The following is a 23161-nucleotide window of genomic DNA, read 5'->3' on the forward strand; positions in this document are numbered from 1 at the left end:
TGGCCCGAAGGAGAATTCAAAGCACTACACATTTATAGCAGGAAGTAATGCTGAAATGATTTTAAGTGTATGGCAAAATGGCTTATTCAATTGAGGGCCAAGTAGAGGAGAGTATCAATTGATTTTTTACAGGATAAAATTCACTTGCAAGAATGAGCAGGAACCATTGGCATTGCTATTTATTACACAGAACCTACAGAGTGGTAAATGGTTCAGAGACAGTGGAAAGTACAGAGACCTGCTTGGAATCAGGCAGAAGGGTGTGCTTAGACAGAACCTAGTTTTATACTGAAGATATCCAGAAATCTGTTCCTTATTAGAAATGTTCAGGAGTTCCCGTTGTGGCTCAGCTCAAACAAACCCAACTAGTATCAATGAAGATGCAAGTTTCCTGGCCTCGCTCAGTGGGGTAAGGATCCAGTGTTGCTGTGAGCTGTGGTATAGGTCACAGATGCGGCTCAGATCTGACATTGCTTTGGGCTGTGGTGTAGGCTGGCAGCTGTAGCTTTGATACAACCCCTAGCCTGGGAACTTCCATTTGGCACAGCTGTGGCCCTGAAAAGAAGAAAAAAAAGTGTTCATAATTCATTTTCTATAGTTTCCTTGCCTTGTAATGATAATAATCTCAATAAAAGATTATTTTAGTGACAGAAGTAAGCAATATTTCCAAGAAAAATAATTCCAATTGTTTTTCATTCATCATTGTAAATTCCTGTTCTATACACCAAAGAATTAGGACCCAAGTCTTCCCTTCAAATTGGGTTTTCCCTCTCAACAAAGAGCCCTGTTCTCCATTATACTTACTCCTGTATTAAATTCCTTGATGGATCTGTTGGAGTGATTGAGGGTGAATGCAAGAGGTCTTTCTGTGGAGGCATTGAGTAAACCAGGCTGCTGAGTGCCATTCACCATGGCAATGATTGCGATGCTCAGACTCACACGCTGAGTTATCATGGTGAAGTTTGAGAAGTGCATGATGAGAGCTAGTCCATAGCGTAAGGAACAGAATTCAGGACCTAGAGAAGGATACAGATGTTTTCAATCAGTATCCCGAGATCACCTTCTTTCCATTTCTTCCACTGCTAACTCTGAAAAAACTTCAGATGATCTCACACAGTCTCACCATCATTTTTCACCCAGATAACCACAACAAAAACCCTGCTTTGTCATAATCTTCAGTTGACTTTGAGATGATAAATCTGGGATCTTACAATCAAATATGGAGGCATTTATGTCACATTGTTCCAAAATAAAGTGAATGGAGAAGATGGAGAAGACCAGTCACAGTCAGCCTCCCAGCTGCAAGTCTGTGGTCCCATCTGTTTTGCATATTCATTTACCATAAAGCTTGATAGTTTATACTTAGAGAGCTGCCTTTGAATTCAGCTAGTCAAACACCCAAGGGTTCTCTTTTAAAATACCTGAGAGAATGCATAAGTGAGCACTTCCACTTCCTCCTTAGTATAATGATCACTTGGAAATATTTTTGTCATATGTCACTAGGATCTGCCTTCACCTATGTTCAGCTTTACAAAAAAAAAAAAAAGTTAATATGGGGAACCATTTTTACTCTTTGTAGGTGATTTGCTACAAGAGAAACACATTTTAAGTCTCCATAATATGGACCAATGGGCTAATACTGAAAGTGTCCCCATGTGAATAATGAATTGCTTTTTGTGGAGACCTGGGACTAAAGAGAAACAATGAGAGAACCTGGGAAGAAACAAATAAAAATATAACAGAAGAAATCATTTTTAATGGCCAAATAGACTCTAAGGGTGGGACTGGTTGCCTGCCAAAGAATTATTTCTCTATTACTAGAGGTTTCCAAAGCTTATGGAAATAAATAGCTAGATAGCAAGGAAATTCTAGCAGAAACTCATACACAGATTGGAGGGTTGTTTAAAATGGCTTTGTCTGGACTCATTCTATTCCTTGTGTCCCGGGATTTATTGATCATTTGATTTAATTTCTCATAGATAACTCAGTGGGGCTCCCTAAGGAGAAAGCACAGGAAACAGGATGAGGAGCTGGTCCAATGTTACCCTGGGAGAATCTCTACAACAGGGAGCCGTGTAGAGAAGAAGGAGAAGGAGGGGAGAAAAAGGAGGAGAGGAGAGCAATAGTGTGGAAAGAGCACTGGAAATAAGCTTCCATTCTTCCATAGGAGCCCTCAAATAAGAGATGTGGCTTTACCTTTTCTGGTGGAAGGCTTCTTGTCCATTTGGCTCCCCTGGGGTATTGTACCACACTCTGTGGTGGAGATTCCCTCTGCCCTGAATCTCTTTCACCACGATGAGCTTTTACCTATGGGGAAGAACAACAATCCAAAACAAGACACACAAGTAATTTGCTTGTGTCAGTGTTGCCTTCTCTGAGCATCAGTGATAGTTTTGATACAACACAGCTATATGATTTACATTTTGGTGTACATTTCTTTTTTTTCCTCCTTTTCTTCTTTTTAGGGCTGAACCCACGGCATATGGAGATTCTCAGGCTGGGGGTAGAATCAGAGCTACAGCTGCCAGCCTATACCACAGCCACAGCAACACCAGATCTGAGCCACGGCTGTGACCTACACCACAGCTCACGGCAACACCAGATCCTTAACCCACTGAGTGGGGGAGTGAGGCCAGGGATTGAACCCGAAACCTCATGGTTACTAGTCAGATTTGTGTCTGCTGCACCATGATGGGAACTCCATACAATACATTTTTTATTGCTATGTTTATGGAGAACTAAATTTTTATGAGAAAATCAGCTAAGTGATTTAGAATTAGTCATTTAAATTCTTTATCAATTTCCTTATCTGTTCAATAAAAATAAGTCTAGAAAGGAGACTTCTTCTGAGTGGCACTAGAAGAATTGAATGAGAAAATTGCAAACCACAGAGAACCATGCAAAGGTAAGGAATGTTATGGCTTGAGGCAGATCGGAAGATGGGAAAGTTAAATTTAGCTCAAGAGTTGAGGAGGCAAGTTCCAGAGCAGCCCTTTCTTTCATCGTGACCATGTTTCTGTTCTTTCTGTACAACTAGAACAAAGTTCCATAGTATCTTTGAACATGAAGAACAAAATTGTATAATACTTACATGTGTTACTGTAATATTTAGTGGTTTAAAAATATTTATTCTTGCAGTTCCTGCTGTGGTACAGTGGGTTAAGAATCTAGCGTTCAATCCATGTTTGATCCCTGACCCAGCACAGTGGATTAAGGATCTGGCATTGCTGCAGCTGTGGTGTAGGTTGTAGCTATGGTGTAGGTCACAGATGTGGCTTGGATTTGATCCCTGACCCAGGAACTTTCATATGCCACAGGTATGCTCCCCTAACCAAAAAAAAAAATTTTATTCTTGTCTTTGCTAACAGTGTTTGGACACTTTATTGGAATAAAAAGTTCTTCAAATCACTTTAAAATCACACTGAATAAAGGCTTTCTACTACAATTATGAATAAATCCAGCAATTTGACAGATAAAGAGAATTCATGGCCTCAAAATGGACATGTTTAATTTGGTAACTGCATACCAGTTTTGGGGGATTTATACATTTATTTCCTCATCCTAATAATATCCTAATAATAGTATCAGTTTTGCAGCCATTCCTAACCTGAAGTACCCATGACTTCACAAACAGATGTGCCATGTTTATATTGCATCATTCAAAGCTTTGCATTGTTTCTGTACATAAATTTAACAAGACTTACCTGCACTCTTAAGAATGATCATAATCTATGATCTTAGAAAGGAAGCTCATAATGAAAGAGACAGATGAAGGATTTTTGTCCAAAAAAACATTCTTTGCAGTATTATTATTACAGCATAATATTGGAGACAAAATTAACCTACTAGTAAGTGTTTGGTGAATCATTTTGGATAGATTCTTATAAAAGACTTTGTTAAAAATAATGCTTTCAAAGATATTGAATAACATTAGGGAAAATCCTATACTCTAGCGTGCACTATGCCTGTGTAGACACATGCACATCCAAGGAGAAAGAAACAGATTCACACAAGTGCCAAAAATGGCTGCTTCTGGGTTACGGAACACCCAGTGGTCACATTATGCTTTATGACTTTCCAGATTTAGCAAGCGATTTTTTTGTTTTAACTATTAGTAGTTAACTAATTTTATAACTGGAAGAAGCTAAGTGTCTTTGAAAGAACAATAATTAGGCTTCATATAGCATAGTCAAGATAGTTTTCTGCTTGCCAAATGTCTCTAGAATTCTGACAAGATCGCTCTAAGTTATGACACTTTCCTTTTTTATTACAATGGACTGGAGTTCCAGTTGTGGCTCAGCAGTAAGGAACCCTAGCATCCATGAGGACACGGGTTTAATCCCTGGCCTTGTTCAGTGGGTAAAGGATCCAGCATTGCCCGTGAGTTGTAGTGTAGGTCGCAGACATGGCTCAGATCCTGCTTTGGTGTGGTTGTGATAAAGGCCAGCAGCTGTATTTCTGATTCGACCCCTACCCTGGGAACGTCCATATGCCACAGGTGCAGCCCTTAAAAAAAAAAAAAAAAAAAAAAAAAAAGACCCAAATAATGGCCAGTTGCTGACGACAGAAAGTCAGAACCAGGAAACATGAAGTTGGCTTTTGCTCTGCCTTTGAAGGCTTTCTAGTCCTGTTAACATCTGGACAACATCAGGAGTTCAGTTCAGGGCTCAACACGGAGATCCTAGCTGAAGAAACTGGAGAGGACACCCAGCTGACCTGGAGTTTGGACCATTTTCCATTTGATCTCCTGTCTTACGTAAGATCCCAAGACTTGGCTGTAGGCAATTTTTTTTTTTTTTTAAATCTTTTTACAGCTGTACCTGTGGCATATGGGAAGTTCCCAAGCCAGGGGTACAATGAGAGTTGCAGCTGGGCCTAGGCCACAGTCATAGCAACACCATATCCAAGCCACATTTGTGACCTATGCTGCAGCTTTCAGCAACACTGGATCCTTAACCTACTGAGTGAGGCCAGGGATAGAACCTGTATCCTCACAGAGACGAGGAACCCTTAACTGACTGAGCCACAAGAGGAATTCCCGAAGGCAACTTTTTAACTGTACATGGAGCTGCAAGTACTTATACTCCCCTTACAGCTTTCCCACCAAACTCTGACAAATCTTACAGACACTGAGCTCTAGAGCTAAAAGAGACTTGGAGATTCTCTCTCTCTCTTTTTTTTTTTTTTTTTTTTGTATTTAATGCAAAGACTGATGTGCAGAAAGTTTGAAAAGTTGCTTTAAGTCAGAGTTAACTGAGCCAGCACCGTGTCCCTTAATGCCGAGAGTGCTGCTTTTTTCTATATATTAATACTACTCCCCTTTATGTTCATAAGCTTAAAACACAACAGGGTAGTTTCATTTTAAGGTATTCTAGATGGAATTTATATGATTTTCAGTTATGTTTTTTAAAATTGAAGCAGAGTTGATTTATAATACTATATTACTTTCAGGTGTACAGCATAGTGATTCAGTATTTTTTGCAGATTATACTCCCTTATGGGTTATTACAAGATAATGGCTATAATTCCCTGTGCTCTATATCCCTGTTGCTTACTATGATTTTAAATTAAGTTTTGATCATTTAGTTCAGAAGGAAATTTGATAATGAAAATACTTTCAAGGAGTCCAGACACAGCCAGTTAAGGATCTGGCATTGTCTCTGTAGCAGAGTGGGTTCGATCCTCAGCCTGGCACAGTGGTTTAAGGATCTGGTGGTTGCCACAGCTGTGACGTAAACCACAGCGTTGGCTTGGATGATTTGATCCCTGGCCCGGGAACTTCCATATGGCATGGGTGGAGCAAAAAAAACCAAAACCATACTTTTAAGTTGAGCTTTGAATATTTAAATAAAAATTTAAAAAGACTATTCTTTTTGGTTTTTTGTTAGTGGGATTATATCACAAACCTACCACGTCAGTTGTCTTTTGCTTTCCATCTGCTGCCATCTCTACCTTAGCTTTTTATGGTTTCATATGCTACTTTGAATATTGACTCACTAGCTAATTTTAGTTGTTAATTTCCTTTTCCTGTGCTTAAGACAAATACCGAAATCAGCCAGACAACCCAAACCATCCTAAAGGAAAAGCATTCTGGGACATAGTTGTGGAAACTATTTTTCTAAAATAATGACAGAAGCATGTAAAAGCATGGAGTCTGAGAAGTGGTGTAATTGCTTTACCCTTAGAGACAGTGGAATGTGTCTTAGCGCAATTATAAACATTGTCAAGGACCTTCCTAGTCAGGAGTGACACTTCTAAAAGGTAGTGGGTATTAGTGTCAAAGCTGTAAGTAGACATAGAAAAACTGAATTAAAATTAAGTACAAACTCTATATTTAAAAAATAATCTTATGATACAAAATAGAACAATATTTGGTATAAAATTAATCATATAAACCATATGCTTTATTCATAAGCATATGGATTCTTAGTCTAGGGCTCACTATTTAGTCATCATGATCTTAGATTTCCCTTAATACAGTCTGTCTTGCATCATCTAAGCTGGCCAAGACTTCTAGTTTACCCAGAGTAAATGTTACACATAGTTGAAAGGGCATGAATCTACAGTTCAAAGAGTATCCAAGGACCAAGTTCTTTTCCGTCATTGACAGTCTGGGTGAAGCAGAGCAGATTGTATAAGATCCCAGAGCTTTCATTGTTTCATAGGAAAGATGGAGATAACATTACTTCACAGGACAGTTGGGAGTGAAAACAAAGGTATGAGCTATGCCTTCTCAATATTAATAATTTTATAGTGTAAAATGTCATTCATATTAACAACAGACAGAATAATAAATAGTCACAAGACTGGCACTTGGGTCCACTCCGATTAATAAACACAGGATTACAGTAAATGACCTGTCTTTCCACAAAAATGCTTTTGCTTTACAAAGTTGTTTTTAAACATTTTCTTTTAAAAGTGGGTTCTTCTGGACTAGAATCCAGAAGATGGATAATGAAGGGATGCATCTCACTACAAACACCAGACAACATGGGAAGAAGTCATTTCTTCCAGGTTAGTAAAACCGAGGCCCATTTTATCATGTTTATCTGAGAGACTGGTAATTCTGGAATAAAACTAGTTGTTCCAGAGATCATTTACATCATGCTATCAATTCATATGAATTAATTAATCATGAAAAAAAGAAATGTACTAAGCACCAAGAGTGGGTGATCCTACAAGGCAGGATTATGTCAAAATTAAGGTGCACCTGGGGCCCTGCCCACAGGAGACTCACAGCTCCTCTCCCCAGGAGATAAGCAGGGGTGTCTGCTCTTCTTTCCTCCAAGCAACAAGCTCAGGCTGTGTCTTCCAGGCCTGTGTGAGTCTATCTATGCTATGGAATTGGGATTTTTCTCTGGGCAGGTTGAGAGAGGGCACCTTCCCTGGATCTTCCTCGCCTACCACAGGGCTTCCCACCATAGAACTAACAGGCACTAATCATAATCTGTTTGGGCACCTTTCCTCAGTTATACAAGGAGGGCAACAGACCAGGTCATCCCTACAAGTACACAAGTTTTCTTGCCTTAAATATTATTCACAACTTTGCTCATATTTTCCTTTTTCTGAGAGACAATTTCAACTACACACAGAAATCTGAAAAGGCTCCTGAGTCACAATCTCCAATCCCAAACCTTGTTAGTTCTGATCCAGTATTTTATTCCACAGCCAAAGCTTCTCCAATTCATGGAGGTGTCACAATTAATACTCACAGAATCCTTGGAGACGTGACCATTGTTCAGAGTTCACTGTCACCAGTAGCCTTTCAAGCCTTGCTCTAGGGTCCTGATTGAATTGATTACTTTTTTTTAGAAAGTCTCTTCACTTAGCAATGAAACCATTAGCAGATGGAGACCCTTAGGCTGCTGATAATGTTTTTTTCCTCTGACTTCCCCTCAAATTCTTCTCTCCCCTTAATGGAGCTCTGATTGATTAGTAATTATCCTCCAACCCAAAAAGAAGAAATGCACTTACCTTCACCATTAAACCAGTATTGTAAGACCTAGACTATAAGGCTACCTTGAAGAAAGAAAGAGTTTTCATCCCTTCTTCACTTTCAAATAATTCCACAATTTCACAAGGATAAATAATGCGTCACATGGCAGGCAGGTTTAGCCCTACATCCTCAGAGCAGAGAGTCTGGGTTTGGCTTTGCTGCTTAATTTTTAACTTCATTTTAAGTTCTCACTGATAGAATGAGTATCTCAAAAGATGACACTATGTTTTGCTGCTTTGAACTCTGCATACAGCTTAAAATGTCAACAAGCCTTTTTCCTGAAAGAGCAAGCAGGCATGGAAGAAAGAGCAGGGCTCCTGGAACTGGAGAGAAGTCAACCCCATCTTCACTTCCTAGTGTTTTCTGTCTCCTTGGACAAGTCATTTAAGCTCTTTTGAGTTGGTTTCTCCATAAGTAAAGCAAGGGTTATAATGCTCAACTCATGGGGATATTGGGCAAGTTAAATGAAATACATATGCTAACTGGTAGTAGGTCCTCAATAAATGAGATGTTCCCATTAAAGAATATTGTTAAATCAGCTAGGTTTTCTTTAAGCACTTGGGGCCCACAGCTTAATAAATGTGAACTTTGACCACTCTGATATCTTCCCATGAAGCTACCCTGCAGGCTTCCTTCCTGTTTCATATCTGTGCTCTTTCTAATCCAGTCTCGGCTCGAATCTTGATATTTGGACTTGTTCTTAATTTGTGATTCTTAAATTTTGGACTGTGGCTGCTACTGGGTCTTCCCAGCTTGATTCTCAACCCTTATAAAATGAAGTCTTGCTCTTTCTGCTTTTATTAGCTTCAAATTGCCTTAGTTGATTTTCCTTGCCTGAGTTAGTCTCGCCACACTCCCATAAGGAACCTACTGGAATTTTGCTACTTGGTTCCCCTGTATTAGGGCTCTGCTGCTGTAATCAATTACCACAAACTTAGTGACTTAAAACAACACGTATTTACAGTTCTGGAGGTCAGATGTCCAAAATGGATTTCACTGGGTCCAAAATCAAGATGTCGATAGGGCTACACTCTCTCTGGAGGCTTAGGAGAGAGTTTATTTCTCTACCTTTTCTAACTTCTTGAGGTCACCTGCCTTCCTTGGCTCATGGCTGCTTCCTCCATCTTTAGAGGCAGCAGTATAACATTTTCAAATCTTTCTAACTCTGGCACTCCTACCTCCCTAAGAACTTTCTATAATTATATTGGGATCATTTGGAAAATCTAGGATAGCTTTCTTGTCTCAAAATCCTGAAGTCAGGAGTTCCTGTCGTGGCTCAGTGGTTAACGAATCTGACTAGGAACCATGAGGTTGAGGGTTCGATCCCTGCCCTTGCTCAGTGGGTTAACGATCCGGCGTTGCCTTGAGCTGTGGTGTAGGTCGCAGATGCGGCTCAGATCCTGCGTTGCTGTGGCTCAGGCGTAGGCCGGCAGCTACAGCTCCAATTAGACCCCTAGCCTGGGAACCTCCATATGCCGTGGGAGCGGCCCAAGAAATAGCAAAAAGACAAAAAAAAAAAAAATCCTGAAGTCAATCACACAGGCAAAATCCCCTCTGCTATACAAGGTAACAGTCACAGGTTTCAGGGATTAGGATGTGGAACTCTTTAGATGGCATTATTTAGCCTACCACAGTCCACTTGTGAAAAGTGAGGAAATAAAATGGAGAACTGAAACAACAGTGCCTTCCTTCCTATAACTGAAAATTCTGGTTATGACTTATTGTAAAGTCATTCCATACTTGGTCAGTCAATGAAAATAGTTAAAAAAGAGGACAAATGAGAGTTTTTGTTTGTTGGTTTGCCTATACTGTGCCAATGAAAGTGCAACATTTTCTAATTTGTGCAAAAGTACAGCATGACCTGGCAGCAGCCCTGGTAAAAGAAATTGCCAAGACTGGATCTCCACAATAGGACTAACTGTAATAAGGAAAGAGTGATCAACAGTGTCCAGTGCCATAAGATTCAAACTATATTCTTCAAGTTTCATATTTTGTTTAAATAGTGTAATCCTATAGTTGGATTTTGCAAGCTCCCTGAAGGAATTTTGTGTATTTTGAGAAGTGCTATATCCACAGCACTTGGCACAGTATCTGGCCTATCATGTGTGTTCAATAAACATTAGTTTACTCAATGGATGTATTCTTGAGATATGCTTGCCATTAAAAATCAAGATTTATGTAGCTGATCCAAATCCCTTAGTCCCCATCATGATTTTCACATAACAAACTGTTAAATCAACTCAGTGAGCTTCCACACTTCAAGAATATCTATAACTTATTTACAAGTATCAAGAGGAATGTAACAGAAAAGATCAGAGTCTTAAAAAAAATTCTCTCTGATCTGGCATTTACAGCTGTTTCCAATCAGAGCAGTACAATTCCACTTGAGAATTTACTGTGTTCCAGACATGATGCTAGCTTCTGAGAATATCAGTTTAAAACCTAACCCATAACTTCACAGAGTTCAAAGTCCACCGAGTGAGACTATACAAAAAGACAGACAGCTAGGATGAAAAGTAATCAGAACTAACAATATGAATGGGCACAGACTACAGAAAGAACAAATAAGGACCCCTGTCAACACAGGACTGTCAGAGAAAGGCCTCCTGGAGGAGGTGGTCTGTGGTCAAGTCTTCATAGATGGTGTGAAAAGGTCAGTAATATAGGGGAAGGACCTTCCAGAAAGAGCAAGGTCATAGAGGCATGGTGTGGGGAATAAGAATTGTTCAACATCACTGGGGATTAAAGTACAAAGGCATGAAGGAAATTTGGTCAACTGACTGGAAAAATGATAAACATTAAAAAAAAAATCAATTGCTTTTCTCAATAGTAGAAATAACTAGCCAAGAACAGAAATTGAAAGAGGATTTTCATGTTCTCTAGCAACAAACACTCTAGAATCTTTAAGAATTATTGAACAAGAGAAGTATGACTTGAAGAAAATAATACAATTTTATTAAAGGACATAAAACAAGGAGTTCCTGCAGTGGCTCCATGGGTTAAGAACCCGACTAGTATCCATGAGGATGTGGGTTCACTCCCTGGCCTCACTCAGTAGATTAAGGATCAATCCCGTTTTGCCTCAAGCTGCTGGGGTAAATTGCAGATGTGGCTCAGATTAAGTGTTGCTGTGGCCTCAGCTACAGCTCCGATTCATCCCCTGGCCTGGGAACTTACATGTACCACAGGTGTGGCCATAAACAAAGAAACAAAAAACCAGTAAAGGACATAAAACAAGATCTGGATAAATGGAACTATATGCTGTATTATTAGATGGGAGAACTTAATATCATGAAAATATTGACCCTTTCTGAATTAATAGACAGATTCAGTAAAAATTCAACTAGAAGAAGAAAAAAATGGAAGGACAACTAGAAATAACCTAAATGCTCATCAATAAGACTAAGTGAATACATTGTGATAGAGCCTGCGTCATAGAAAATTAAGCAAGAATGAGTTGCATCTATGCCATTTGTCTTGGATGCATTTTTTACAATGTCATATAGTTTTAAATTTGTGAAGCAGACACAGTATGCATAGAAAGAAATCATTTTTTTCTAAATTATTTATTTCACTAGTTTCTAATTTATTTACCCAAGAAAAGCCTCTCTGTGTATTTTTTATGAGCCAGACCTGGCTGTTAATTTTGGTTATCTTGTTTGAGTAACAAGAGAGATGCTAAAAGAAATCTATAAAACCAAACAAAAAAGTGACTAAAAAAAAGCAAGTTATAGCCTATGCATATAGAATTACCTGTGTGTGTCCTTGTGTATGTGAATATACATATGTGACCATTTGTTTAGGTATGTATATACATGTACACACATATGTGTGTATGTTTTTGTCTTTCTGCTTTGTGTTCTGAACAAATCTCTCAAAATTTTCTTCTAAAATGGCACTTCTTAAATTTAATGTGCATGTGAATTATGTGGTGATTTATTAAAGTCATAGATATCTCAGTGGGTCTGGGCTTGCCCTGAGATTTAGCATTTGAATCAAGCTTCCAGATGGTGCCAATTCTGACAACGCTGGCCCATTGCTACTTTGGGTAGAAAGAAACGCTGTTATGCTCTCTTCCATTGTATTTAGTCAAAAATTGTTTCCAGGAATAATGTTTAGTCAAAAAGTTATTTTGCAATAAAGTTTCTTTTTTCAATGCCCATATTTTTCCTAGGATTTCCAAACTTTAAAAATAGTCTGCTTTTGTTTAATTTCTACTTCATTCAGTTTCATAATTTCCTGGTGATTTTAAGTAAAATTAATCCATTTCCTTGAGCAGTCTAAACATAGTTATCTTGGTCTGACTTGAATATTATTGTCTTTTAAAGTAAATTCATGTTCCATTTGTTGCATCTGATTGCTGTCTTTTAGGTCTATATTAATAAATTTTGAAATTTTGGTAGGCAAACCAAAATTTCTGTTTTTTACTCATCTGTCTTTCTCTGTCTCTCTCTTCTCTTTCCTCAGCCTCAAAGCATACCTTATGGTCTCTAGAATTCTTTGTGTTACCTTCATCTTCATTTTATGGTTCACATTTTAGAACCATTCCAGGTCCTACCCTAGTATTCAAGATTCCTGCCCTGTGATAATACTCTGGCCATCTCAGATCTGGTCTCTGATCCTGTAAGCAGCTTACTGAGGTACCAGTTGCCTGCCGCAGTGTTTGCCTCCCTGCCTCCTCAGGACTATATCTGCTAAGGCTCATAGCCCTGGATGTTATCAGCCACAGATTGATTGGTTGCTTCTTTCATCATGTGATAGACTCTAAGATAACCTCTGTGGTCCCTCTTTCCTCACATCCATTGCTGTGTTCATGCCCTTGAGTGTGGGTGTGACCTGTGATTTGCTTCTGACCAACAGAATGACAAAGGTGGTGAGATGTCATTTCTATGATTATATTTTACTAGCCTCCATCAAGCAAATAGCTTTGCTCTCTCTCTTTCTCGTTTGATAACTTGGAGGAAGCACGTGGTCGCATTAGGGAACCTCTCACACAGGAAGAAACATCAGGTGCATCTAGTAGCTGATGCAACCTCCATCAAGAAATTTAAACCTTCAGTCCTACATCTTCAAGGAGCTGGATTTTGCCAACAATCTGAGGAAGCTCAGAAGTGGTTATTTCCCCCATCATGCCTCTGATGAGTCTTCAGTTTCATCTAACACCTGAATTGCAACCAGGTGAGACCCTGAAGCAGAGAGCCCAGTTAAGCCATGCCTGAACTTCTGACCTACAGACACTGGATAAAAATAAATGTGCATTGTTTCAAGCCACTAGGTTGCTAGTAGTTTCATTTTGCAGCAATAGAAAACTAATACCCCTGAGCAGTAGAGTCTAACATCAGCTACAGACTTCATACAGCCTGTCTCTGGTCCCATGTCCTTACAGAGAACACTCTTTATCTCTGTCTTTTTTACCCTGCAAGGTCAAATTCCCAGACAATATACCACCTCCTGGTCCTGGAGCTTGGTAGGCCCGTGGCACCAGCCTTGCACAAAACTTTCTCCTTACTTTCTAACTCACTGTTAGAAATGCTATAAAACTATACTGGTTTGAAGTTTTGTTATTTCCCTCTATTTATATTTTACCTGTTTAAATTGGTAAAATATAATGAAAAAATATAGGGAAGGAGTTCTTGCTGTAGCTCAGTGTGTTAAGAACCCAACATAGTGTGCTGTGAGGATGCAGGTTCAATCCCTGGCCTTGCTCTGTGAGTTAAGTTTCTGGTGTGGCCACAAGCTGCGGTGTAGGTCACAGATGCAGCTCGGATTCAACCCCTAGCCTGGGAACTTCCATATCCTATAGGTGAGGCCATAAAAAAAAAAAAGAAAAAGAGGGGAGAATAAATTGTATAGTCATCTTAACCAGTCTTTAAAAAAAAACTATTTTCATTAATTTTTTTTTCTGTTCAAAAAAGAAATAGATGCTTGACTTACTAACGTTTGCCTTAAAAGGACCCTAGGAGTTTTAGTACTGGATAAGATGGATAAGCATACTCCATGCTGTACCTCCATTGACTTCAGCTATAAAACCTGGAAATAATTCATAAAGCAGCTATAGAGGACTCTAAAATGGAAACAGAAGCTAGGCAAAGAGGGGAAGAAGAGAATCTGAAGTACTACTGAGCTGGGAGTGAATTGTCATTAATTTTTCTTCAGTATTCCCTGACTTGGACTCCAGGCAGCTCACAACCCAGAAGTGGGCCCAGGGGCACAAAGACAAATCCAGAGGAAGTCCTCCAGTTCTGGCTCAAGGACCGAGAAAGGGGTCTTCTAACACTCAAAAGAGTAGGAGTAAACCCATATATATATATTTTTTTTAATTTCTCCATTTTCTTCCACTCTAGCCTTCAAGCAATCCCATAGCCAAAACTCTAAGTGAGGTGAAATTCATCTCATGTCAGGAGCACTGTGGTCTCAAAATGATATGGTGAGTTCCCATTTATTTTTTCTGGATATCTGCCATTTGGCCCTGGACAAATGTGCAGTCACAGAAGGAATACCACAGAGTGGAGTAAATAAAGTCCCAGCTTTCCAGCCAAAGTTCTTCTCAGAGAGGAGCCCCAAGACATTGAAAGTATGCCTGGGAAAGCAATACCATGAGATTGTTTATGAACTCCTGGGCTTATCTCCAGGCAGTGTGTGCATGGATCAGACTTTAAGCAACATAGCATAGAATGGAGGAATGAACTATGGCTCTCTTACCTCCATGGACATTGACCACTGCGTGGCACACATGTGAAGCAAATGTGAATAGCACTTCAGAAGCTTTGAAAATTGACCTGATCCAAAGAAAGCTGATGGGAACATACAGCTTAAATCTAACTAGGTTGATTGTTTACTAAGGCAAAAAGATAAATATTCTCAATAGGATTTAAACAACACCCAGGGTTTAATAATATTCAAAATGACCAGGATATGAACCCAAAGTACTAGGTATATGAAGAATAAGAATAATCAGGATAAATTTGAAATTTGGGGTTAACAGATACACAATACCATATATAAAACAGATATACAGCAAAGACCTACTGTATAGTAGAGAGAACAATATTAACTATAATAACCTATATTAGAAGATAATCTAAAAAATAATACATATATATGTATAACTGAATTGTTTTGATGTACATCTGAAACATTAATCAACTATATTTCAATTAAAAAATAAAAATTTAAAAAATCAGAAAAATGGCAACATTTCACAAGGAAAAAGGCAATGAACAGATGCCGGTAAGTTAAATAACACAGACGCTAGAATTTTCTGGCAAGACTTAAAGCAGCTATTTAAATAATGTTCCAGCAAACAATTGTAAATTCTTTTGAAATGACTGGAAAGATAGAATGCCTAGCAAAGAAACAGAAAATATAAAGAAGAACCAAATAGAACTTTGAAAAATACAGCACCTCCCCCAAAAAATAAAACCTCACTGAATGGCTCAATGACAGAATGCAGATGAAAGAGAAGTCTCTGAATAATTTGTAGAGATCTATCTTCAAATTCACGTATGTGTAACTTGGTCCCCATGCTGTACAGTGGAAAAAAAAATAAAAAAAATGAAAAATAAAAAAACCAAATTCAACATGAACTAAAGAGAAGGGAGGAGAAAAGATTTTTAAATAGAGACTTGGGGTCCTGTGGGACAATTCTGAAAAGTTTTCAATATTTGTGTCATTAGAGTCTCAGAAGGAGACACAAAATATCACAGTAAAGACAAAAAAAAGTTGGAGAAATATTAACTGAAAAATCTCCAGTACACTGAAAGACAAATGTACGTGTTCAAGAATATCAGAAAACTCCAAATAGGCTAAAACCAAAGAAAACCATGCCCATAATCAAGGTGCTATAAGATAAAGACCAAGAAATACACTTGAAGTCAGTTGGAGGAAAATTCAGAAGGTAACAATGATTTGAAAGACTATGTTATTATTTATCAGAAACCATAGTAGCCAGAAAGAAGTAGTATAATCTTTTTCAAGTGCTGAAAGAAAACAATGATCTATGTATAATCCTATATCCAGTAAAAAATATTCCTCAGGAATAAAGGTGAAAGAAAACTTTCTCAGATGAAGGAAAACTAAGAGAATTCACAGCAAACCTGCTCTAAAAATATTGCTAACGCTCTTCAGATGGAGGGAACTCATACCAGAAGGAAACTTGGATGCCAGGAATGAAGAAAGAGCAACAGAAAAAGTAAATACCTAGGTAAGTATAGTAGACCAGTCTTCTCCTCTTTAGTTCCTTAAAATATGTTTGACATTGGAAGCAAAGTTTAGAACAATTGATGAAATTATCAGCGTATGTAGGTGTAACACAAAAGACAACTACCATATAAATGAAGGATAAAGGAATCTATATGGCAAAAAGTTTTCTACACCCAAAGTAGTAAAATATGAGTTCTAAAAGTAATAAATGCAATACAGGAACTATCAAGAAGAAAGTAAAGATCACCCAACATAGTCTTCAAGAGAGAATCATAGTTTTGGTGTTTATTACTTTTAGTTTGCTCTGGTGCATAGACAAATACACATACTCATAAAAACATGTCATTTAAAGGAAAAATAGGATTAAAGTATCCATATTATCTTGTTACCTACTCTTCACTTAATATTTTGTTGAGACCTTTATATAATATTGAACTTTTGTACATGGATGAGTGCCTTCCTTTTTAATAGCTATATAATTTTGTCTTGATGAATCATAATTTAACTATATGCCTACCTAAACCTATACCATTATAAACCACATACTTTTGATTACTGGTCTGATTATTTTCTTCAGATAATATCCTGGAAGTAAAGTAACTGGCTCGGTTGCAAACCTTACTATCAGATTGCCTTGCAGCAGGACCATCACTTCACATTTACAACAGGCAAGTCTCCAACAAGGTCCATGTGCTTGTAATTTATGCAATCCTCATTTCCAGTTCTTTTTATTTCTCTACTTTATGCAACATCTCAAGTCTTCACTAACCCTGTGTTGATGCTGCTGGGAGAACCAACTCTGTCTCCTCCAAAACAGAGCCAGAAGTTTCCTCTTAGAAAAACTTCCACCGATCATAACCTCAATTCTCTCCAAAGTCATTTTCCACCTAATTTCCATGCATGACTTTGGTCTCAGGATAGGCAGCTAAGCCTAAAGTTTGATAACTGGATGTGTCTGAATTCTTGACTGAAGCTTTAGACCACATCCTGCCGAGCTCATTGCCCCTCAAGGCTTCAGCTGACTTTGTAGTTTTAACTTATAACCACCCGAGCCTCTTCTAGTGCAAAAACTCGTTCAAGGACTTGGTCTCCAGCTTGCTGCACTGTGGCAAATGTTAGTCTGAAGGACTTAGAAGGTATTTCTCAGGATTTAAAGGCCCAATATCTTCCAACAATCAACTTACCACTTCCCAAGATTCACAGGGGAGATCGACAGTGGAGATGTTCCGGGGTCAGTGGCTGTTATGGAGAGGGGAGCTTCAGAATCACCTGGGGAGTTTTAGGAACACACATGCCCAGTTTCTCAGAAGCAAAGCTTAGGTATGTGGATGGCAGCAAAACTCCACTTAAAAAAATAAAAATCACTGCTACATCTCTAGACAAATGAGACTTCCTTTGAAATTTTTATTATAAAGCTTGGCCTTTAATCTAGTGGTTTTCAACCTTGGGTAAACATTCAAGCTGCCTGAGTAGCTTTAAAGAGCACTATTGCCTGAGCCAGACCCCAGAGATCCTGATAATTGTTCTGAAGTGTGTCGTGGGCGATGAGAATTTTGCAAGCTCCCCAGGTGATTCTAATGTTCAGCCTGGCTGAACATGATTAAAATTGTTGAAAACTTTCACATGGAAACTTTATTTGGGACAGCTGAGCTGGACTGTGACTTAATCTCCAGAAAAAAAAAAGAGAGGCCACAGTCTCATTTCCCAAAGAAAGCCTTTGCCCTCTTCTAGATGTAGAAAGAAGCCCTGGATGCCCTGAATCCAAAGCAGACCCAGGACAGATACTGTAGAAAATGCTGGTGGAAGGAGATGGAAGCCTAGGCTCTAGACTGTACCTTCTCCTATTCTCCCACTAATTCCCAGTGAAGTATTACCAAACTGAACACTATGCCAGTCAGCAAAGCAGAGCATGGCTGTGCGCAAACCTTCATGACTTTCTACACACAACATTACAGAAAACTATGATTTAACTTTTAGTACATATAACATTTTGTATTTAAGTATTGTTTTTACTACAAATTATATCTTGGAGAGAATGCATTATTTTGAACTGGATAAAGGCTCTCCACTTAATGATCCCCATGTCCCTGACCCTGGGTTGACCCAGGCCTCTCTCTGAATAGAGCCATTGTAACTATTACGGTCAAAAGCCTGGTCTGGAAGATCTCTCCTCTGTTGCATTATCTTTCATGATAACGCAGTTTCATGATAATGAGTTTTTAAAGGGTACAGGCTAGGCGTTTTGTAAATAGATTTTTTTTTTTTTAAACTCACAACAAAAGTACCATTGAAGACCAAAGTTGTCTTGACAACAGAGTTTGAAACAGGTGGAAGATACATAAAAGCCACAGAAAAGGGTCTGATGCAAAGGCTGAAGACCTTATCATCCCAGCACTACTTTATCAGGTGTAGATCTAGGGACTTGTCAGCACCTCCATGGCCCCCAAGGGCGTTAGAATGTTGGGGAGTCTTCCAAAGGGTGGGAGACTTCTGGGAAGAGAGGCTGAGAGTGAGTTTGGCTGTAGCTAAGAGTCAGGGAAGGCTTTTAGTTCATCTCTGGTTGGAATCTGGTTCTGTCCGAGGGTAAGGGGTCCTTGGGGTCTGGACTTAGGCCATATGGGCCCCTTCAAAGGTGAGAGGATTGGGTGAGAAGGAGGAAGAGCTTAGCTTGGAATGAGCAAACAAACAGGTTCATTCTCCACCTTCCCCCAGCATTCTGGCTCAGCGGTGTTTATGAATTTCCCCAGCCATGTAATCCCTCCTTAAAAAGAACACACAAAAGAGAGGGGAGGAGGGATAAGTGAGTTCTGCTGGATGCCTTACTATCTTCATTCCCATATTTATTTAAAACCAATCCTCCTCATGTAGTCCATGCTCTCAGTCCTGGAACTTCACTGTATTTACATAATATGGAATTTTTTTTAACGACACTTGACCTTTCTGCAAGAGTCTTTCTATAATTCCTGGACTCCCTTCTTCTCCTGATGAACTTTTACTTCTTCTTTAGAACATGGCTCAGAGGTTATCACTGCTGCAGAAGTGTCCAGGTTCTTCCAGGAGCTTCTTTGTTTCTCAGCCTCGATACTTTTTCTTACCTTGCTGTAACATTTAGAAATATAATTAATTTTTTTTAAATATTTTAAATTTATGGAAACTTTTAAAGGAAATAAATTATATTTTTTAATTGATTTATCCCTAGGGTCCACCCTAGTGTCTACAATAAAAAAGCTGTTCAATAAATGCTCATTGTGTGAATACATGAATACATTTTAAAATGACCAAATGTTTGGACTTAATTGCCATTGTTGGTATGAACCATTTAAAATCATTCATAAGAGCCAGGTTAAATTATATTTCTTTAATATTGGTCAAAGAAGTAGTTATGCTTTCACAAAGGTAAAGCTATAGGGACATAAGCCACCAAAAATGCAAGAGTGCCATCTACTGGTAAACATATAAACAGATAAAGCACTAAGAAGCCAGGTAAAATACGTTTACTTTAAATAATGTGTCCCTTATGTAGCTTGTATGAAAGAAAGATGGAAGCAAAATTGACAGATATGTGATATCTTCCTGGAAAATATTTTGTCCTAGTAATTCATGCAAAATGTAATGATATTTTTATATACAAAAGAAAACAGTATAATACGAAACGTTACACAAAATGATAAATTATTGAAATTTTTCCAACTTTGTCCTTCCCCCTTAGATTAGGAATAGAATTAGGATGCCAGCTATTTCAATTTATATTTCAATGTTTTATGGGAAGAAAAATAAAGGTTAATGTTAAATGTTAATTTTATAAGTACTCCAATTAAAAGGCATAGATTATTAGAATGGATAAAAATGCAAGAACTGAACATATTTTAGCTAGAAGAAAAACCCCGGAAATAAAAACACAGATGAATTTAAAATAAATGTTTAGGCAAATGAGACTTAATTAAACTTAAAAGTTTCTGCACAGCAAAGGAAACCCTAAACAAAAAGACAACCCACAGAATGGGAGTTCCTGATGTGGTGCATTGAAAACGAATCTGACTGGGAACCAAGAGGTTATGGGTTCGATCCCTGGCTTTGCTCAGTGGGTTAAGGATCCGGCATTGCTGTGAGCTATGGTGTAGGTTGCAGACTCGGCTGGGATCTGGAGTGGCTGTGGCTCTGGCATAGGCTGGCAGCAACAGCTCCGATTGGACCCATAGCCTGGGAATCTCCATGTGACATGGGTGTGGCCTTAAAAAAAAAAAAAAAAGCCAAAAGAAAACCCACAGAATGGGAGAAAATCTTTGCAAATGAATCGACTGACAAGGGATTAATCTCCAAAATTTATAAACAACTCCTACCGCTCAATACCAAAAAAAAAACCAAACAAACAACCCCACCAAAAAATGGGCAGAAGATCTAAACAGACAATTCTCCAAAGAAGACATATGGATGGCCAAAAAACACATTTTAAAAGATGTTTAACATCACTCATTATTAGAGAAATGCAAATCAAAACCACTGTGAGGTACCACCTTACACCAGTCAGAATGGCCATCATCAAAAAGTCTACAAACAATAAGTGCTGAAGAGGGTGTGGAGAAAAAGGAACACTACTACACTGTTGGTGGGATTGTAAATTGGTGCAACCACTGTGGAAAACAGTATGGAGAGTCCTCAGAAAACTCAAAATAGAACTACCATTCGATCCAGCAATCCCACTCTTGGGCATCTATCCAGAGGAAATCATGACTGGAAAAGACACATGTACTCCAATGTTCATTGCAGCACTATTTGCAATAGCCAAGACATGGAAACAACCTAAATGCCCATCTTCAGAGGAGTGGATCAAGAAGATGTGGTACATATGCACAATGGAATATTACTCAGACGTTAAAAGGAAAGAAATACCAGCATTTTTAGCAACATGGATGGACCTAGAAATTATCATGCTGAGTGAAGTCAGTCAAACAATGAGACAACAACATCAAATGCTTTCACTGACATGTGGAATCTGAAAAAAGGACACAATGAACTTCTTTGCAGAACAGATACTGACTCACAGACTTTGAAAAACTTATGGTTTCCAAAGGAGACAGTTTGGGGGGTGGGGGGATGTGCTGGGGTTGTGGGATGGAAACCCTATAAAACTGGATTGTGATGATCATTGTACAACTATAAATGTAACAAATTCATTGAGTAATAAAATAAATAAATAAATGTTTAGGAAAACTTGTACCATGCAAACAATAAGCATAAAAAGACTGAAGTGTCCATTAATAACAGACTAGAGTTTAAGACAGCATTTCCAGATAGTGACATTTCGTATTGATGAGTCAGTTCATCAGAAAAACAGTCATAAGTACATATAAGCTTAATAACAAAGCTTCGAAATACATGATATAAAAATTTAAAGAATTAAAGGAAAAAATAAACAATTCTACAATCCTGGTTGGATATTTTAATACCTTTTTTTTGGTGATGATAGAATAATGAGATACAATATTTGAAAAGTCACAGAAGATCTGAAAAAGCCTATTCATCACCTTGTACAAATTGATATTTATATAACATTACACTGAATGTCTGCACCCATATTCTTTTCAAGTATAAGTAGTTATATTCATGATGATAGACCATATTCTGGGCCACTATACAAATCAAATTTAGAGGGATTTAAATCATATAGAGTATGTTTTCTGATCTCAGGAGAGATAAGTTAGAAATCAAAGAAAATAAGATATCTAGGAGAAAACCCCCAATATTTAGAAATTAAAAAACATACTTCTGGAGTTCCCGTCGTGGCGCAGTGGTTAACGAATCCGACTAGGAACCACGAGGTTGCGGGTTCGGTCCCTGCCCTTGCTCAGTGGGTTAACGATCCGGCGTTGCCGTGAGCTGTGGTGTAGGTTGCAGACGCGGCTCGGATCCCACGTTGCTGTGGCTCTGGCGTAGGCCAGTGGCTACAGCTCTGATTCGACCCCTAGCCTGGGAACCTCCATATGCCACGGGAGCAGCCCAAGAAATAGCAAAAAGACAAAAAAAAAAAAAAAAAAAATTACTTCTAAATAATCTATCACCTTTAAAATCATAAAAAATACAAAATATTTTGAACTATAGAATAATGAAAATAAGGCATAGCAAACTTAGTGAGAGGCAATTAAAACAGTGCCTAGAGGGAAATTTATAGCTTAAAGTGTTTACATTAGAAAACAAAGACAGTCCAAAATCAAAGCCCCAATCCTACAAAGGTGGTAAATGCGAAAGAAGACACCCCCACCCCACTACTACCAATAAAAATGAGATCCCAAAGGAAAGTGGACTAGAAGTTAACCCATCTCATTTCCTGGTAACTGCAAATCTGAGAACACTGGTGCTAAGGAGAATGGGGCACAAAGAAAAGAAAAAGAGATAAATTATAACCATAAGCCAATTTTATTACATAGTTGGGATAAAATTTCACCTCACTTGGGCTATCAAAAAAAAAGCAAAAAACAAAACAAAACCCTCCAGCCATGAATTGAGTTTACAGCTGTCAGGCAAAAGCAAACACAAATCACCTCTGGAGGAAAGCACTTTCATCCCAGTCCTTCAAACCACAGATCATCTTACCAGAACAATGAAGAAAAAAATAACAAACACTGAAACACACAGAATGGATTGGAGGGCAAGAAGCAAGAATAGATGAAGGCTGGAGTTCCCGTCATGGCTCAGTGGTTAATGAACCCAACTAGTATCCATGAGGATGCAGGTTCGATTCTTGATTCCTGGCCCTGCTCATTGAGTTAAGGATCTGGTGCTGCCATGAGCTGCGGTGTAGGCTGCAGATGATTCCACATTGCTGTGGTTGGGGGGCAGGCGCAGGCCGGCAGCTAAAGCTCCAATTTGATCCCTAGCCTGGGAACCTCCTTGTGCTGTGGGTACAGCCCTAAAAAGACAAAAAAAAAAAAAAAAAAAAAAAAAAAAGAATAGATGAAGGGCGAC

General features: G+C 38.5%; 1 protein-coding gene and 1 long non-coding RNA gene across 12 annotated transcripts in view; one reads left to right on the top strand and one right to left on the bottom strand.

Moving 5' to 3' along the window:
• Positions 1 to 23161, bottom strand: part of SLC17A2 (solute carrier family 17 member 2) — a 52968-nt gene that overhangs the window by 9784 nt on the left and 20023 nt on the right. For 2 of the 11 annotated variants that reach the window (XM_084967626.1, XM_084967627.1), the window contains 4 exons: positions 19135 to 19297; positions 2197 to 2307; positions 1422 to 1526; positions 805 to 1016 (listed from right to left, as the gene is read on the bottom strand). In XM_084967626.1, the coding sequence (XP_084823752.1) occupies positions 805 to 975 (171 nt within the window). In that variant the 5' untranslated portion in view covers positions 976 to 1016; positions 1422 to 1526; positions 2197 to 2307; positions 19135 to 19297. Of the gene's footprint in view, positions 1 to 804; positions 1017 to 1421; positions 1527 to 2196; positions 2308 to 7974; positions 8122 to 17382; positions 19298 to 23161 lie in introns of those variants that run through there. The other 9 variants (XM_084967623.1, XM_084967622.1, XM_084967630.1 and 6 more) reach the window with 7 other exon arrangements.
• On the top strand, positions 6594 to 19438 carry LOC110261475 (uncharacterized). The gene is made up of 4 exons (XR_002345601.2): positions 6594 to 6716; positions 14341 to 14423; positions 16033 to 16199; positions 16776 to 19438. It is a non-coding gene; the product is annotated as an uncharacterized LOC110261475 (long non-coding RNA).

Source organism: Sus scrofa, chromosome 7 (genome assembly GCF_054392235.1).
Source record: "Sus scrofa isolate SSC_HxYL_T2T_F1_AM1 chromosome 7, Sscrofa_HxYL_maternal_Yorkshire_Landrace_v2.0, whole genome shotgun sequence".
Classification (NCBI taxonomy): Eukaryota; Metazoa; Chordata; class Mammalia; order Artiodactyla; family Suidae; genus Sus; species Sus scrofa.